General features: G+C 39.8%; 1 protein-coding gene across 1 annotated transcript in view; it reads left to right on the top strand.

The window, feature by feature from the left end:
* The window catches only part of lama2 (laminin, alpha 2), a 178,552-nt gene that overhangs the window by 81,406 nt on the left and 78,020 nt on the right, over window positions 1-19,126 (top strand). The window contains exons 18-21 of the mRNA XM_069161590.1: window positions 551-664; window positions 3,703-3,830; window positions 9,242-9,328; window positions 16,202-16,413. Coding sequence (XP_069017691.1) covers window positions 551-664; window positions 3,703-3,830; window positions 9,242-9,328; window positions 16,202-16,413 — 541 coding nt within the window. The remainder of the gene's footprint in view (window positions 1-550; window positions 665-3,702; window positions 3,831-9,241; window positions 9,329-16,201; window positions 16,414-19,126) is intronic.

Genomic DNA, 19,126 nt, shown 5'->3' with positions numbered 1-19,126 from the left:
GTCACAGTTTCTGTCCTCTGAGCTCTGTGTGTCTCACTCAGGGCGGAGCTTAACCTCTGTTGCACTGACACGGTGCAGAGCAGATAAAGGTGAAGGGGGCGTGGGGAGATTGTCCACTTGTTAATCGATCACGTTGATAGCGTTGTTCTCTCGGACAGATTAAAAAATAAATAACTGAAGAAATGCTCAAATAGATCACCAAATATACTTGGGCGATCTTCGATACGATACATGCTGTACTGTTGGAACCTTCAGCGAGCTACTCAGAGATGTGTGGGGAGCTACTGGTAGCTCACGAGTAGTAGTAGTCATTCTACCTCTGACTGACAGCGAGCATAAGGCTTTTTAAGGCACACATACAAACATGATCTCACACAAAAAAAAAAACCTAAAGTGTTACACAGAAATGTACACAAACACACACTTGAGGTGCTAATTAGAGGATTACAGTGTAATTACTTCACACTACAGCAGCTTGAAGACAGACAACCCTGTCTGTCTGTCTGTCTGTCTGTCTAACTAACTAACTGTGTGTGTTTGTGTGTTTCAGGATTGTGATCCTGGGTTTCGCAGAGTTAACGGGAATCTGTACAATGGCATGTGTGAACCTTGTCATTGCCACGGACACACTGCACAATGCCACGAGGTCACAGGACACTGCCTGGTAAGATGAGTAGGAAGTTAATGATGTCACCTGTTGTCTGTCTGATCATTTGGTTTCAGTCAGTCCCTAAAAAAACAGATTTTTACCCCGAATGGCAGAATTAGAGGCAGATTCCTGAAATGTCAATTCTTTTAATCTACAACTGACTCCTACAAATGTATTTTTATAAATGTGTGAATTCCTTGTGTTTATTTATTTATTTTAATTATATGGTTTTGCAATTTGAAATGGAAAATCATTATTTTCACACAGAATCTTCCTTATCCTGTGCTAGTATTCAACAAATTAATCAATTTTTTATACTATAATATCACCTTGAAGTCATGCAGTTTTCACCCCATTTATCATCATATAGTTATAATAGTCAGTCACAAGTAACTGAGCTGAATTTCTTATTTATATTTTGAAAAGTTCACCTGCTTGAAATCACTTTTTGATGACTCATTAAGGGAGATCATTCGGATGGAAGTTTCAGATTACATCTATTTGTCAATTCAAACGTATTTTTGTGTCATCACTAAATTGTGACACCACTGTTCTTGGCAGAAAATCCTCCCAAAATTATTGGAATGACTGGAGCTCAGTGTTAGAGGTTTAAAATGGAAGAAATTTCCCTATTAAACCCCAGTAGGATAGAAATTACATGCATGACTTCAGATGGAAACATTTTCAAAAACTTCTCAAAATTCAGGAGAAGTTTTCTCAGTCCCTTTATCTTTGTCTTCTTGGTTTCATCATCTAGTGGTCTTTGGAGGAACTGCAGGACGTGACATTTTCTGCACGTTTACGCACACATATACCCAGTGCACACACACACATACATGCATATACCCAGTACACACACACACACACACACACACACACACACACACACATACATGTCAACCTTTTCATGTGCAGCTGCACACACACTCACTCCCTAGTCTACACATCACCTTAAGCTTAAGCTGTCAGTTAGCATCAAACTAAATACACACACACACACACACACACTCACACGCAAATACACACACAAACACACACACACACACACACACACACACACACACACAGACATGTGGGTTTTGTATTACCAATGTTATGTTTCATTATAGATGAGGAGGATGCTGGGATGTGTCAGAGGGAGACACACTCAGAAAAAAGACAGCAGACAGACAGACAGACAGACAGGGCCCCCCCCCCCACACACACACACACATAGAATGACAATTTGACATAAACTCACTCGACATGCACATAAACAACCACACACATACACATTCCTGTATACATATTCATAGACAGTGACAGGCAGAGAGATGTACACACACACACACACGCACGCACACGCACACACACACACACACGCACACGCACGCACACAGGCCTTTTCCCCGAGGACTGTGATTTCTGTCTATAGTTGAATGACTAAATGATGCCGCGGCCGTATATGTTAACGCAATGTGTGTGTGTCAGGATGCATTTCAGCAGTGAAGAGACATTTAATCAAAGAAGCAAATGATTTGGAACATGGCCGACACACACCAACACAAACATACAATGTAGACACATGAAGCTGCAACTGTTGCTCTAGCTGGACGGATGACAACAGCGATGTGTCAACCAAAAACAGAAAAGAACAGTTTTATTTCCTCCTGTGGAAAGAACACAGTTTTAATCTCACTGCAATTGATAAAATGACCCCATAAAACTGAAATGTTACAATTTATATTCTGCATCAAATCAATGAAAAAAAAATAAAAATCAATGAATTCAATAAAATTTCAGGCAGCTTTGAAATTATTATGGAATTATTTACATTCTGCAATATTTCCGTTTGTGGAGGCAAAGCCCTGAGGCGAGGTGCCAGTAGTGTGGTTTCACGAGAAGGATTTCAGTGTTGGTTTCACTTTCATATTGTATTATTCACACCAGGATGAAGACGGTCATGGAGACGCCCTATCTTAATCATACAGACACAGAAAAAGTTAATATATTAACAAATAATACTGAACGTAAATCTCATTCATTTGTAACCATAGATTCTTCACAGTTTTCTTTAAACGTACTTTTTTTTTTTTCAAAATAGTAGCGTGCATTAAACAACAAAACGTACACTGTGTATTGCACTGAACCGTGAGCTGAATGCATCATTATAGCCTCAGCAGTTTGCACAGAAATGAACTAAAAAAAAAACACGACAATTGAAAAAAAAACCCATAGCAGTCAGCAAGTAGCACCAAAGAAGAACAGATCCTTAAAAAGTATATAGATATAGAAAATTTTCTGCCAACTATTTTCACAAATACTGACATTTTTTTGGTGTACTGAGGTAGATGGTGGTAGAGGTGGTAGAGGTAGAGGTGGTACTTCCGAATCCTAATGCTGATCCTGAACCATGTCATTAACCTCGACCATCTCGAGATTGTTGCTCCGGCTGCTTTCTGCTTGGTAATAATTTGTTTTGACATCTGTGTTTAATAACAGCAATTCTGCCTTTCTAAAGATGCATCACCAAATGTCTGCCCTTCCTGCGGTGCTGTAACCTGTGAGCCTATTAGTTTTTACCTTTCTGACCTTTGACCTCTAGAAACAGAGCAGGGTACTAATTAGACCAACATAGAGGAAGGTCTATTCTTAGCGTCTTGGTTTTTTTTCCTCTTTGTGATTCCAACTTGAATCCTCCACTAGCTAATGAAAACAAATGAATAAAATGAAAGACTCAAAATTCACCTGTTCCTCCACCTGTCTGGTTTCAGCTTCTTCTTTTTTTTAACTACACCAGAGATGATGAAGCCAGTTTGCACTGTTTACAACACATGCACAGCAGAAAACAACTGACCAAAGAAAGGAATTAAAACATTTTTTTTTTCAATTCCTTGTTATTTAAAAAAAATATGTGATTATGAAAAATGTATTCAAACCACATATTTGTATCATTGCTGAAACAGCCTAAAATCTTCTCATAACATTAGAATTGACCGATCACAAAAAAACAAACAAATAATTGACTTGCTTTGGTGACATAAAGGACCTTTAACCTGTTTTGTCTCCTCCAGGACTGCTCCCACAACACGGCTGGCCCCCACTGTGACTCCTGCCTACCTGGTTACTATGGCAACGCCACCCGCGGGTCACCTGCCGACTGTCAGCCCTGCGCCTGCCCTCTTAATCTTCCTAGCAACAAGTAAGTTCTGAAGACCCTGAGGTTAATGCCACGATATTGCAATTTAATCAAACGCTTCAATCTATCAGTGATGACCTCTCCGACTCTGGGGCTCCTATTTCTCTCTTTTTCCAACTTATCTCCATAATCCTCTCCTCTCCCGACACACTTACAGTTTAGTTTGATCTTTAGAAGCTCTCCCCACAGCTAGAGACTTCATCACTATGGAAAGGAATATAATTGTAATGACATTAATAGAAATATCATCACCACAGGTAGATGCATCAATATAAGTGGAGAAACACTTATATGGAAATGTCACCGTTGTTGTCGGAATCAACATAATTGTGGCTAGAAAAAGTTAACAGAGTAGGAAACGCAAACCTCCCACAAGTCTTTAAGGGTTTTTAAAACCTTTCACCACACTGGTCCTTTCTCATGGAAAGCTGCTCATGCTGTGCCGACATCTCAGGCTTGAATCACGGTTGCTTGGATTACTCCAACTGTTTTCTGAGAGATGCCAAAATATAGTCGCACTATTTCAGCACCAAATCACAACATAAGTCACATCAGGGTGCTTTAAATGGTAAGTTTGAGACCTTAAAATATTATTAGAGAAATCCAACAATTCCACAATTTCCACGAGCAAACATTTGGGCAGAGGGGAGGAAAAACTCCCCTTAAACAGGAAAAAAAAAAACCTTGGACAGAAGCAGGCGTAGAAGAAGGCAGACATCTGCCTTGGCTGTTTGGGGTCAGAGGAGAGTGGAGAGAGAAAAAAAAAAAAACTAGCACAGAGAATCAACAAACAATAAACACGGGGCAGGCTAGTAATCGCAGATCAAAACCCTGCAGCTCTGGAGCCACAGATACCTACGGAGAGGTACAGAGAGACGGAGCCCAGAGAGGAGAAAACACAGTGTACGGGAGAGAGAAGCCAAAAAGTTAATAGCTTGCAATAGTGGTGATAAATGCATAAATACCTACATAAACATGTCTCTTTAAAAAAAAAAAACACACACTGCTATCTATTCCAGGGATGAGCAGATTGATTTTTTTTTTAGGGTTGCGAAATTGACCTCTAAGTTACATATAGCTATGCAGTGAAAAGGCCTCATGCGAACACACACTGATCACGTTTGCTAAATGAAAGTATGAAATTCTTTTAAAACCTTCTTTTAAAAAGCATTGTGCTGTAAGAATTTGAAGTGCACAGTTTGCTATGTGTCGTAGAAGCAGCCCTGTTCAGAGGAATAGCATGGGGCACCTTTTTTCACCTAATGGAAGCATGTAGACCCCTGCAGGTCATTAAAATACTGTATGTTCTGTTAAACAGCTATTCAGAAAGAGGTTTTTTCTTTATTGCAACCCTGTTCCCCCATACTATGCACAGGAAACTGGACAAACGCTCACATTAGTTACATAGTGCCTCATGTAGGGAAATAAACAATGCAAATGAAAGATCAACATGAAGTCCTCATATAAAAGTAAAAGTAAAAGTAAGGGTGCTTTCATACCTACCTTGTTTAGTCCTGACCTTTTGTACTTTTCAGTTTCGTTTGAACCAAAATAGCAGGTGTGAAAGGAGCCGCTGAACCAGAACGTGGTCCGACCTAAAGATGCGCTCTCAGTTTGTTTTGATCCGGACCGGTTTGCAGTGGATGCTTCAGAACTTTGGCCCAATTACAGGAAATAATGGCCACGTACCATCAATCATTAAACGCAAAAAATGCTGAAACTTAAAACTGTTTAGAAAATAAATGCTGGTTGTAACGCCATAATAATAAAAAATATAGTAGCATTGAAATAAATATGTTTATTCATTCAAATGGAAAAGGATACCGACTGAATTGACAATAACCACGGCAACATCAGATGCACCACCGTTTACTAACCAATCGATGTCAAGTTCAGGGACGTATGTCATGCAAAGTTCTTAAATGCGCCTGCATCGCTCGTGTAACCAAAATGGACCAGATCAAATGTGTACAATTTAACCAAAACATTGGCCTGGGTCTGGATTTTCAGTTGTGAAAACGCCCTAAAAATGTCCAACAGTTAGAAGGTTGTATTACAAATGCGTTAGCTTCAAACACTATAACAATCACAGAAAAACTCCTCAGCAATCACAAAACGGCTATAAACAATATACTTACAGCTAAAAGTTGCCTGTTCACAGATCTGACCAAATGGTGGACGTAACAGTGTCAATTATAGTGTAACCCTTGTATATCGGTGACATCAACGGTTGCTACTGACAACGGAATATTCCCAATGGAATGGACACGGATGGAACTGGCCATTTGATTTCAGCAAGAATTTGTCCAATGAATAGAACCACTGTGTAAGCAGGTACTAAACTGGATATGTACCTCAGCTCCTCTGGAGCTGCAGTTTCTCCAAATGACCAGCGAGAGATGCTGTATGGTAGATGCCACTAGCATGGGCGCGCACACACACACACACACACACACACACACACACACACACACACACACACACGCGCGCACACACGCATACACGCATACACACACAGGCAGCAGCAGCTGAGAATTTTCATGCAGTCACGACGCGTCATATCCAAAACCCCAAGAGCTAAAGAAAGACCCAACTATCTCTCTCTCTCTCTCTCTCTTTCTCACCTCTCCCCGTCTCTACCTCCCTCTAACCCCGCCAGTAATAATAGCATGATGGTGCCGTGCCTTTTCAAACCTCCTCAAAATAGCCATGCAGTCCCTTATGTTCACTGAGGCCGGTCACTCAAATACCCAGTCAGATATGTTCCAGTTAGCAGACATGTCTAAGCTCTTATGAACATCTGATAAAGCGATTTCCATATTAGTGTCAGCAGGGAAAGCAGGGTGGTGATTTACACTGAATCAATAGAAATCCGTTTAGTCCTCAAGAGCTGCTCTTTTTTATTAATACCTGGGTTTAATAACCTCACTGCCAAGGAGGTTGTTGTAGTGTTTTTATTTATCTGTCATTTATAGATTTAAATACTCAACATATTTCACTGACTTTTAGTAGAAGTTGTTGTTCAGTTATCTACCCATACCAGCATTAAATATTTCTACCTGCAGACATATACCTCCTCTCTGTGTTTCCATCGCCATGTTTACAATAATTCACCCAGTCTTTGCTCCAATTTCGACATAACATAATTGAATGACCTCAAAAATAATTACTCATTTCTTTGTGTAGTCATGGCCTTAATTCTTGAACACATTATTCCGTTCAATAAAATGTAGACGCATGTGTTGAAGTACAGGTGGCCCTCTAAATACACAACAAACAGTAATTTTGTGCTCATCATTTGAATCACTTGAGTTTTGCACAATTAATCCTAAAAATATCCCCAGGATTTAGAAATCTTCCAAATGGAAAATCTGCATATTTGTCGAATGTTATTTGTACTTTGCTGCAGATTAAAAGCTTTGAACAAGTTCTATTATTAGAGTAAATCGTTTGGGTGATTGTGCTGTCTTGGCAGAGGCTCTTCCCTAGTGCTTTCTGGTTACGTCTCATTCTTGAATGAAGCCTTACGCATATGTGATGTTTTGTAGGATTGGATTGGGATTGTGTTGCCATGTATGACCTAATAAATGAGAATCCTACCAGTTTCAGCCAAAATTTATACAACAATTTACGTAACCTTGACTTTCCTTCTTCATTTCCGCCAAACAGTTTGCAATAGTGACATTCGGTTGGTTCAAAATTCTTCATATCAATGTAGATGTAACTTTAATATCACTGGTTTTATCATGCCTTTTTAGGTAATACTGAAACGTGCTTAATGGTGTTTTGGGATTTAATCTATGGGTTTAACCAGAAACAGACATTATTGTCTAGTTATTGTTCCTATGAACCATTTTTCAGTGTGAGATAAAATTGCATGCACCATTGGGCAACAGCAATTATAATCTGTGACAAAAGGTTAATAGTATTCAGTGCTATTTAGTGCACGCACAATCGACAGCAGTGTTTCACAAGGGTGGTGAGAAGATTAAAACATGTTCCAGAATTATCTCTTGTATATTCACATTATTATATGAAGCCAAAGCTCTCTAAAATCCATGGGAAAAAAAGAAAACCACTTCGAGATTGTAACTCATTGGTATAACAGTGGTTCTTAAATAGGGGCAGCACAATCGCAAGTTTACTTTAGATTATATCTTAGATTTTGTTGTAGTGTTGTTATTGCTCCGTGAGCCCAACAGCAGACAGAATGAAGCAGTGTTGCACACCGCGCCTCCATACCATGGTACAGGTGAGGACATGAGCATACATGCAACACCTGACAGACAGAGAGCTGCACTTGTATACAAGTGGATGATACCCAGCCCTGCCCACACCCTCAGCGAGTTAAATGAATTACACTTTTCTGACGATGTCGGTGGTTAACCGCATTTGTCCGGCCCCTTCTTCACTGGGATTGGACGGCTGGTGACAGTGACGAGTGCAGTGCTAATATTTTTCAACTGTCATCGACCGGAAAAAAAAAAAAAAAATCGACGTACGTTAAGCGATCAGTACAGAGTAAACGGCCAACACCTCGTCAAGCCTCTGCCGTTCATTGAAACAATTTAAAAATGATGTATTCAGGAAAAAAACGCTTTGGTGGACACGGTAGATAGTTGCAGCGATGGCAGAGTGCCATCAGGTTTCACAGCACGCTGGCTGGTTAAAATTAACCGGAGGTCTACGTCAAGCAGGATTGAACAACTGCAAACGATTCCCTATGGAGGGACCCCAGACCCATATATTCACAGAGCAAATGTGGGTTTTGCTTTTCACCAGGCTACACTGCTACAGCACCTGCACTTAAACTGTGTCCATGATGAGAAGTACAACTTGTATTATACAGCTATAACTCATTTCATATAAACAAGTATTATTATTGTTGTCTACATGCATTGGCCAGGCAGGCTTATTTGTAACAGAGTGAGCCAGCTTGAAATGAATGAGCCTGTCAGTCAAGTAGTGAGTCAGTCTGGGGCCTGGAACCCGAGCCAGCCGAACTATCTATAGTTTGTGGAAGTGGGAGGGTGACAGAGTGGCGGTGAGAGACTTACACTTTACTTTGGCTCTCTCTCTCTTTCGGCTCATTTTGGCTACACTTTGTTGGGAGGAACAGTTTTCAAAATCGGGACTGTGTGGAAGTAGAGGTGTTTGTGTGAGAGAAAGAGAGGAAGTTAAATGTGTGTGTCTGTCAGAGTGTGAATATAAGGAGACAGGTGTGTGTCTGTGTGTGTCTGTGTGTGTGTGTGTGTGTGTGTGTGTGTTTGTATCAAGAGACAAGCAATGGCCTTAACTCGCCTCTGTCTTCTCCTCCTCTTCCTCCTGCCTTTCTCCACACTGGGACAACGCTACCGACTCCATCCACAACTCCAACAACAATCACAACAACGTCGTCGTGGGAACCACAATAGCTTCAGCCCCACCTGCCACTTAGGTGAAGAAGGAGAGCTGCTGTGCGACCAGTGTCAGCCCGGATACACGGGACCGCGATGCGACAGGTAACACACAGTCCAAACACATATCAAGCATGAAACATTAGGGTCTTATGGAACACATTAATGCCTAAACTATATGTCAAACGTTGAACGTTAACCTAAAACCGACCGATCGCTCGATTAGTGTTAGAAATGCACATCCATAAATCTTGTGACTTCTAATATGTTTTTGCATTTTACCAGCGTTTATATCTCACGAGCCCATAAAGAACCAACATGTTTCTTGACCTAATTGTGGCATCAGTATTGAACCAAAAGCAGGATTTGAAATGCGCATAGATGTGCAAGAACACCAAAGCCGTGACTGTTCCGAGAATAAATCAGGCTCTTCGTCAGCTGGTACCAAATGAAGAAAGAAACTGCTGCTCATTAACATTTTTTTATTATTATTTATTTTTACTGTCTCAGTGTCCATCCAGCTTTCTGTCCTCAGCATATTTCATCATTTGAGTGACATTACCTATGGGCTTCTTTACCAAGCCAGGCCTAATGAGAAGTCTGTCTCTCTGGATGCTTCTCTTGTTAAAACTTCAGGCTCTGCTGTCATGTGATGACACAGACTAAAATAGAGTAAATATAGTCTTTTCAGCACCCAGGCTGACTGTCTGTTTTGTACGGAAACTGGCCACAGCTGAAATTCTGGATTGTTGTGGGTTATTAATAATATTATTAAGTATCGTTTAATTCCTTTTAATTTATGAAGATGAAGTTATTGTTGTAATTACTTTAAGAGTACGAGGAAAAGGTTTGAAATATTCTTCAGACAAAACCTTGTGCTCAGTGTAGCTGGATGGAATGGGTCAACTGGACACTGAATTATGTTGTATCGTGTATTATTGAAATGTGCATGTATGAGTTGAGGTGTTCTGATGTGATTTACTGAATAGATGAGTAATTGACCTCTAACAGTTTTTTTTTTTTTTTTTTTTTACTGTAGAAGGATGAATATTTAATGTTGCTTTTTGTCATGTCTGCAGTCTTGAGTGACAGATTTGTCAGAAATGTCACTATCAGGAAACATAAGAAACAATCTCAGAGGCTGCATACCAAACAGTATCCATACCAACTGCTAGTAAGCCCCTCTATCTATCTATCTATCTATCTATCTATCTATCTATCTATCTATCTATCTATCTATCTATCTATCTATCTATCTATCTATCTATCTATATATACACATATATATGAAGAAAGAAACTGCTGCTATGGGCTTCTTTACCAAGCCAGGCCTAATGAGAATATATATATATATAGGACTACGTTGTAACTAGTGGTTTTATTAATGGTTATTATTAACGGTTAACTGGGACAACTTTTGGGTTGAAACGTGTAAAGGTACTCTTCGGCAGGTGTGTAGCCTTTCTAACTGGTAATAACGCAGTTGCTAAGTGATTAATAGACAGTCATGGGTTTCTTACTTTCTAATGTGCTATGAAGTCTGTAGTTAAAGATATTAAAAAAGTAATTTATAGAAAGTATTTCATCTATTATGTCTACAGTTGTAAAAGTTACAGATGAAGTTGTGGATAATTTTATTTTAGTCCTGACAAGTGGTGAAACAGAACAACTAACAAAAAGTTGCTTGTATTGGATGCATATAATAGATATATGAAGTTGTGAGAAACAATGTTTTTATATTATTTAGGCCGTTTGCTTTCCAAGTTATAAACCCCTAGTAAAGGGTGCCTAATCTAAATATTAAACTAACTAATTTATCATATTAAACAAGGAGGCTGCTGATAGGAATATAACAAAATTACATAAATCTTTGCACTTCTGAGCCCTGATTTAAAATATATATGCAATATTTGTGAACTTGGTTGTCCCATGTATAGTGTGCTTATTTGGAAGGAACATACCTGTATGTCATGTTTCACAACAGTGGGATGATTTTCACATTTGCCATTGGAGGCATTGTTGTTGTTATATACGTCAGTGTGCAGCGGACTCTTCTGATTTGTTCATCTTAAAAAGTTCTGTCACTGAAGTTTACATTTCTTCAGATGGTGAAGCATTTCCTCTGCACGTTATCTGTTGTCCTCACTGAGAATAGCAGGTGAAAAAGTTTCCCAAGCTGGTAACGAGTAGAAATTCAATTCTTTTAATATCAGTCTTTGTTTGCTGGATAATTTTGATGTTTATTTAGTAACAGTTTTAACCTCAAACATTGTGAACATTTGATGAAACATCGTGCTTCAAATAGGCTGCTGAGTCCCAGGTACCCAAGCCTTTTATATTTGTGACTGCTGGTGGACATGAGGCCTCGGCACACTGCCCTGCATAGTCTGCATGCCTCGCCGTGCTGTCCACAGCAGAACCTCTCTGTCTGCCTTTTAGTCTTTTTATAAACCTCATTCGCCACCGGAAGGCAAACTGGCTCATTATCAGTCCATTTTTTTTAACTCCTGTCTGTCACCAAGTAGCATCTGCACCACATTGCTCTGCAGCTACTGACCGGTATGGTGTACTGATGACAGGAGGCCCAGCCAATACAATTTGACTCCTCCGCCTTTCTAATGTAGAAGTGTATGTTTTAATGCATCAAAATGTGTGCCGAAGCTCTGAAAATATTAATGATTCATCTGCTTTTTCTAAATTTAGTGGACAAGTGTTTGATTTTGCATGTTTATTTTTGTGTCTGTGTGCATGTGAATTTCTATATCTGCAGCTGAATTAACAGAATGCTTCTGTGTACACATCCTCATCTTCATGTGTATGTGCTGCTCTGATGCCATATGGTGCCTGCAGTCAGAGCGGCTGCTTCCTGAAGGCTGGAGAAATAAAGGGGGCCTGTTGGTTGCTGCATTTGCTCAAAACACATAGGAGCTGATGCAATGTAAAATAATATTCTATTACTAATGACAGTATTAAAGAGGCAATCAGCACTTGCTGTTTCTTGCTCTATTAGTCTAATTGATACCTGCTATGCTCTACCTGCCATTACACTTCATTATCTACAGTGCTTTTGTTGTTGTTAGTGTTAATTAATTCTTATGTGCCAATTTGTCTGTATTATGGGCTTTAACAAAATAAGCTACTCCATTCCTCCCATGCTAATAGACTATCCACTCATTGCTAAGTGATTCTGCTTTTCAATTTCCTGTCCATAAACAGCCATTTAGAATATGGCTGAAAGCTCTTTTAATGCAGCCGCTTAACAAATGTGTCAGCTATTACACTTAAGCTGCTATTTAGGGTGTGTTCAGATGGTATTGGTCCTGCGGAAAAATTATTTACAACATTACCCATGCAGTGCCAGCTAACCAATCATATTTTCATCCAAAAAAACAAATATATTATAATGAGGGTTACTGTTAATGTTATTTTATACAATAATGTTAACAGCCTTCTAAAATATTCCACATCAAGCCTCAGTCATGGGGCACCATTTAATTTGGTTAAAACTCGCATATTGCCATTACTGGGGGGGGGGGGGGTGGTCCCTTTTAAACATGACAGGTGCCAGCCTAATAACAACAACAACAATGAATAGTTACTGTTAACAGTTGTGTTAAAATGTGTGTTAGAAGAGCATTAGTTTGACAATACTTGAAGAAATCACACAGGACATCTTACAAATCGAATGCTTGGATCAAAAAAGACTGAAAATGTGAAGACTTGTTCCATACAACATAAAAACTTGTTCTTTTCTGCCCCAGTCTTTGTCTTGCTCACCTTCTCTTTCTCTTACAACAGAAACAGGGGTTTTATACAGAGGAAGGAATCAAATGTTTAAATATTAAAGCTTTTAAAAGTTCTATTTAAATGTTTGTACAGGTGATGTATGCGAGGTCATATTTAAAGCCCCGGAAAACTCTATTATATCTTCATAACATCAAACATTTGTGACTAAATGACCAACAATCAAGCTTATCTGCTTCATTTGTGCTGTCTGGTTGTTGTATGATGACATTTCACAGAGTGGCCTGGTAACAGAAGCACATCAGACTTTAAACAGCCCACTGCAGGCTAGTGAGGACAGCACAAACAAATGAGCTCAGACAGAAGTCCCTCGTGTGAAATAACTGAATTGCTTTCAACTTTGGCAGAAATGTTTGTCTTATGTTGGACTCCATTGCCTGAAGTAAGAAGCTGATTGCAAAAATAGATGTTCATGCGCAGTTAAAGATACACTGTATTTTTGAATGTTGACAGCCACAGGTTGGTAGCTGATTTTTAACATTAAGAATATAAAGATCCAGAAATAGGAGCAGACTGAATATTGAAATGGCTTCTTTAAGGGAAAATTGTTGATACTTGAGTTGATACAGAGTACAGATAGTCACAATAATTCTTCGACTGTATTGAGTGAGTTAAAATTGCATGATCGAACCGTGTTTGACACCCTCAAGTGGCAGAAACTTTCACCACTGGGCATTGTTTGACCTTATTTCGCTTTCTTAGTGCATATATATCTAAAAGTAAAAACCACAACAACAGCAACAAAAAAACACAATGTTTTTTTTAAAGTCACATTTTCCTTCATAAAAACAACCTGCCCCAATTTCTACTTTCAACAGGAAGTAAACAGAAATCGTCATGATGTAAAAAATGCTTTAAAAGTTATGGGGAAAAATTTATGAAAGACACGGAGAGCCTGACTTCTCCTGACGTAGACTCCCCATTTATTATACTAAAAATAAAAAAAACATAACCTTTATCATCCAAACCCCTCTCTGTTTCTCTCTCTGTAACTCTGTACCAGTTATGCCTACCATTTCCTGTATAGTCTGATGGTTTTGACCAGGTGTTTAACCAGCCCAGTAGATCTCCCTCAAGCACAGACTCTATAAATACCTTCACTTCCTCTTGAGGCTCAAGTAACTACATACATGCACACCGACGGAGAGGAGAGGAGAGGAGAGGAGAGGAGAGGAGAGGAGAGGAGAGGAGAGGAGAGGAGAGGAGAGGAGAGGAGCGAGAACAACAAACAGAACAGAACAGAACAGAAGCCCTTAAACTGGAAATTCCTCTTGCAAATAAGACTAAATGCAAACACATACTTGTTCCCCTCCTTTCCAAATGAGATTGCTGCCAGTACAATTCCCCACTTGACTAGGAGGATGCACTCGTGGCACAACACACACCGACAGAAACACACACATGCAGACACACTTCAGCAACATGCGCACACACGCACAAACAGGGAAGCTAATAAACCAGTTCTATTGAGTACCAGGGAGGGTCAGTGGTAATAATGGCTGGCTGCTCTTGACTCCTTCCCTCTCCGTGTCCTTTCTTTTTTCTTCCTCTCTAAATTCAATTCTCTTTTCAATGTGAAGACCTTTCCCCCCCCTCTCCATCTCTCTCTCTATCTTTTCTCCTGTCTTCTCTCTCCCTCCTCCCTTTGCTTTCTCTCTGTCTCTCTCCCCACTCCTCTTTCATCTCAATTCCCTTTTCAGCCTGTGGAGAGCTTTATTTTAGCTTAGGCCTCCTTTATTTGGTTTCAATGGCTCTTGTTACGGCGCGGCACTCTCAGGTTAATATATTTCCCTGCATCTGGACATCCTCTTATTACTAATCAAATGAAAGAGTCTAAAAAAAGGGGGGGGGGAAAGAAAAAAAATAACCTTGTAAGGGTTTGACAGTTAACACATTTATGTGCCCTTGTCCTTGCTGCAGGCTCCAATGACCATTTTTAATTTGCATTTCCATGAATGGAAGCAATCAAGAGGATGTAGACTTTTTGGTTTGCATTTTATTTAACTTCTTTTTTCCCCTGACATAAAAACAACTAACACCATAAATAAATGCAATTATTCTGTGATGTATTACTGCCTAAACATTTCTTCACCACCAAGACATCAGTAATATATTTCTACAGAACAAATACAGGAAAAGATAAAATACAATATTTCATAACATTGCCTGTGCCGGAGTAACATTTATACATGTTTTTGCATCTAGTTTATAAATGTAGTTCACATATGAACTTTTTAATTTGATTAAAACCTGGGCGGCCTGCTGTACATCACCCGTTTTGGAACTAACTTTCTGAAGGGATTAAATCTCCATTTAAAAAAAAAATCTCTATTCGGCCTATTTATTTTATAAACTTTAATTTAATTTGTTGATGCTTCGATTGGGTATGCCCTTTACCTCTTGTCTGTCTCTGTGTATGCGATGGGGGAATATGTGTTTAATATTAATAATACAACATGCAGCTTTAGCCAAGTAGTCTCACTAGTCAGATGTAACATTAATGGACTTTGCTAGATGAGCTTTATTCCTTTTTTATTTGGGGATTTGATATTGGATTCCACCTCTTGTCAGATGTATCTTTAACTACTAATCATGCATTTTGCAATACCAGTGCTGGAAGATGAGGAAAACAATACTTTTGATCATATTTACCTGCTGAAATCTGAGAAATATGTTCCGTAGTTGTTAGATACAAAAAGAAAGAAAACAAGATGAGTTAATGTGTATTTTTTTGCAGACAAAAACAATTTTCAACAGATATTATTGCTGTACCAGCTCTTTTAATAAGAGGGAAGGAGAATAGCAGGATTACTTGTTGCTGCAACTTGAAAACACAAAGTTGGATGGTGATCACATATTGGGGGTATTTGAAAGCCCTTGTGTTTCGAATCATACAACATTTTCTTTCACTGATGACTTTTCAATGCTGACAGTAGAAGTCATGTGAGTCTGAAATTTGTCATAATCTGGGGAAAAATCTGTAAAGACCTTGATGCAGCTGAATCTTTTCAGGATTCACTGCCATGGTCGCTGTTTTAATTACCAGAACCTTCAAAATATTCCAATATCCTCTTTTTACTAACGGTTGAACGCGTGTTCCCAGGCAGCTGATCATGTTTTCAGTACAATGTGAAAAACAATCATCCCTCTTTCTGTGTCTCTGCTGCCTCCTAGGTGTTCCAATGGATACTTCGGACAGCCCACTACACCAGGGGGATCCTGCCAGCCCTGTGATTGCCATGGCAACCTGGACCTGTCCGTACCTGGCAGCTGCAATCCAATCACAGGCCAGTGTCTTCGCTGTCAACAGGGTTATGGAGGCGTGGCCTGCGACAGCTGCGCCGAAGGTTACTATGGGGATGCCATCACAGCAAGAAACTGCAAACGTGAGTAATCAGCCCAACAGAAAGTATAAAATAAAAAAGCAAAGTAGTTCGATCTGTATTGCAAAGTAATGCACTTTTCTGCTTATTCCACTGTTACACCGTATTTTGCATTTACCATTATTATGTCATTGTCTCTCGTGCGATCTCAGTGGCTGTTGTTCGGCCAAAATCTAATAAATGGTAAATGGACTGCACTTTAAAAGGGCCTTACATTGTTGCCTCTCATATACCCATACACACTCACTGCCAGTGGCAACGTAGCTGCCATGCAAGGTGCTCGTCTACCATTGAGATCAACTTTGGGTTCACTGTTTTGCCCAGGGACACTTTAGCATGTGGACAGGACGACTTGGGGATTGAACCGCACACATTGCATATAGTGGGCAACCTTCTTTGGGTACTACTGTCAAAATGCTATGAAAGAGTTTAATTAGGGGGCAAATTGGACTTTATATTGAGGGGACAATTCCGACTTTTTATCAACATCCTGACTTCACAGCCCCTGTTTGTCCAAATCCAAAGGTCGATTGTTCTGGACACCCAGCGACTTCTCTTCATCATTGACGACTAATTGGGCAAAAACTAGAGCAGTTTGTCTCGAGATTGTCAAGAAACAGAATACATTTAAAGAACCTATAATCAGAGAAAATACACATGGTGGGACTTCTAGACAGAATCATTATAAAGGAAGCCAACAGTGCAGCTTGTATGTCTCAGCAGGGGCCTTTCACTGACGAGTATTATTTCCTTATGAAACTCAGGTTTTGCTAAATGATACCTTTAATCCTTTCACTAAAACATTGAGTAGATTGTACACCATCTGGACTGTGTGTGCGTGCGTGCGTGTGTGTGTGTGTATGTGTATGTGTGTGTGTGTGTGTGTGTGTGTGTGTGTGTGTGTGTGTGTGTTCCGAGCAGCTGTGTTGGTAGGAGGTGTGATGTCGGAGCAGCCCACTGACTGCCAGCTGTGTTTAAGAGTGAGAATAAAAAACTATACCTGTAAAAAGAGAGAGGGAGAGAGTGAACGGCAGAGAAGCAGAGATACATGGCGGTAAAATACAGACATACAGATGGCACTTGTTTGTGAAAAATCTTCATTAAAACTTGTGCTGTTGACAAAAACAGCGGCTCGGGAAGGGAAGACAGACAGACAGCTCGCATCGAAGCGACAGACAGGCAGACAGATAAACAGACGGATAAAACTGTCAGAGCGGCACAAAAGCAGGTAGACAGGCTGACAGAGAGTATTAATGTGTATTTGATAGCTCATTGTTCTGTAGTTGTTTCCCCTCTCCACCCAGCTAAATGGTTATTGATTAATCAGCCTGATCTATTGCACTCCTACAGTGCTGATCGGCTGCTTGTGTCTGGGAGATGGAGAGTTCTTATTGATCCTGTACGAATGACAAAAGACCACCAAGAATTATTAAAACACAACAACTCTCTCTCTCTCCGTGTGCTTCTGTCAGTCTATCTCTCTCTCTCTGTCTGCCTCGCTCTCCCTATCGCTCCCAGTCTTAATGAATTTTATTGAGTGGAGCAGGAGAGTTCAGGCTGAGTCCATTTGTGCGCTATTAGACTGTAAAAATCCTTTACTTTTTCTTTTGATGTCAGAGTTCCCATTTGCGGCCATTTTTGCCCCAGCCATTTTTGTGTGCCCCCCACTCCTCCTCCACCACCACCACCACCACCATCACATAATCGTACTTCAGTTTAATTCTGCTGGAGAATGGAAAACGGTTTGATTTTTGCAAGCAAACTTGACCACAAAGCAATTTGTCTGAGGAATAAATTCAAGAAAATGAACTGCTCCGACCGTTTTTCACACGGGAGAAGTCGTTTGAAAAGTGGTTGAAAAGACGTGTGAATTGCTCCCTCGCACATTTGTCCAATCAGTGCAACAAAGTGGATATGTAGTAATTCAATAATGTAATTATGCTTCCTGTGTGGCTGACACTTAATGAATGTTTCATAGATGCTTCGAACAGTTGATCAATAAACTCTTTGGGGATCTTTGGGAGAACTCGCACCTCTAATTTGACCACTTTTAACGGACTGTTGAGTACAGAGGAACCCTTCATACGACTGATGGGCCCAAAGAAGCAGTAAAGTTTAATTTATGAAAAAGAAAAAGTTTAATGCCCGAACCAACTCTCACTTGTTTTTAAACTGCCAAAAGCCCAAATCGAATCAAATCAAAGCCCAAATTGCAACCTGATTTTTTTTTTTATCACATATACAAGTCAATGATTTTCTGTTTATCTATATTAGATAATGAAAAACAAAGTGTGCATCAATGATTGATACATGTCAGATATTGACATGTAGTAGTCGTTTCATTTGTCACACATTACTGCTGCCGTAAAGAAAAGAAAAACATTATGTATGTATGCATGCTGTAGTGAATGCACTGCAAGTAAAAAAGGAAGTGAGATATTAAGCTGTGGAAACTACTGGGACAGGATTCGCAGGATTTCTTCAAGGGGTTTGCAGCTCAACAGTCACTGGTTTGAATCCAATTTTGAGCTCTGAATGTGAAAAGGAAATGAGAAACACTCTTAAGTGCTTCCTTTCTTCAGTCAAACAGCTTAACCCTGGAGTCCTCCACTTGATCTGCTCCGTGGTCAGCAGAACCTTAAAAGTCGAGCTTGTGCGCGGTGTCGCTTCCAGGTGTGTCTATGAAGAGGAAGCAGGACTTCTGCTGAAAAGCAAT

This window comes from Embiotoca jacksoni, unplaced genomic scaffold (assembly GCF_022577435.1).
Source record: "Embiotoca jacksoni isolate LCO1_2020_lvr unplaced genomic scaffold, fEmbJac1.0.p SCAF_29, whole genome shotgun sequence".
In the NCBI taxonomy this organism is placed as follows: Eukaryota; Metazoa; Chordata; class Actinopteri; family Embiotocidae; genus Embiotoca; species Embiotoca jacksoni.
Note: the sequence above shows the minus strand (reverse complement) of the source record. Positions and strands in the feature narration are given on the sequence as shown.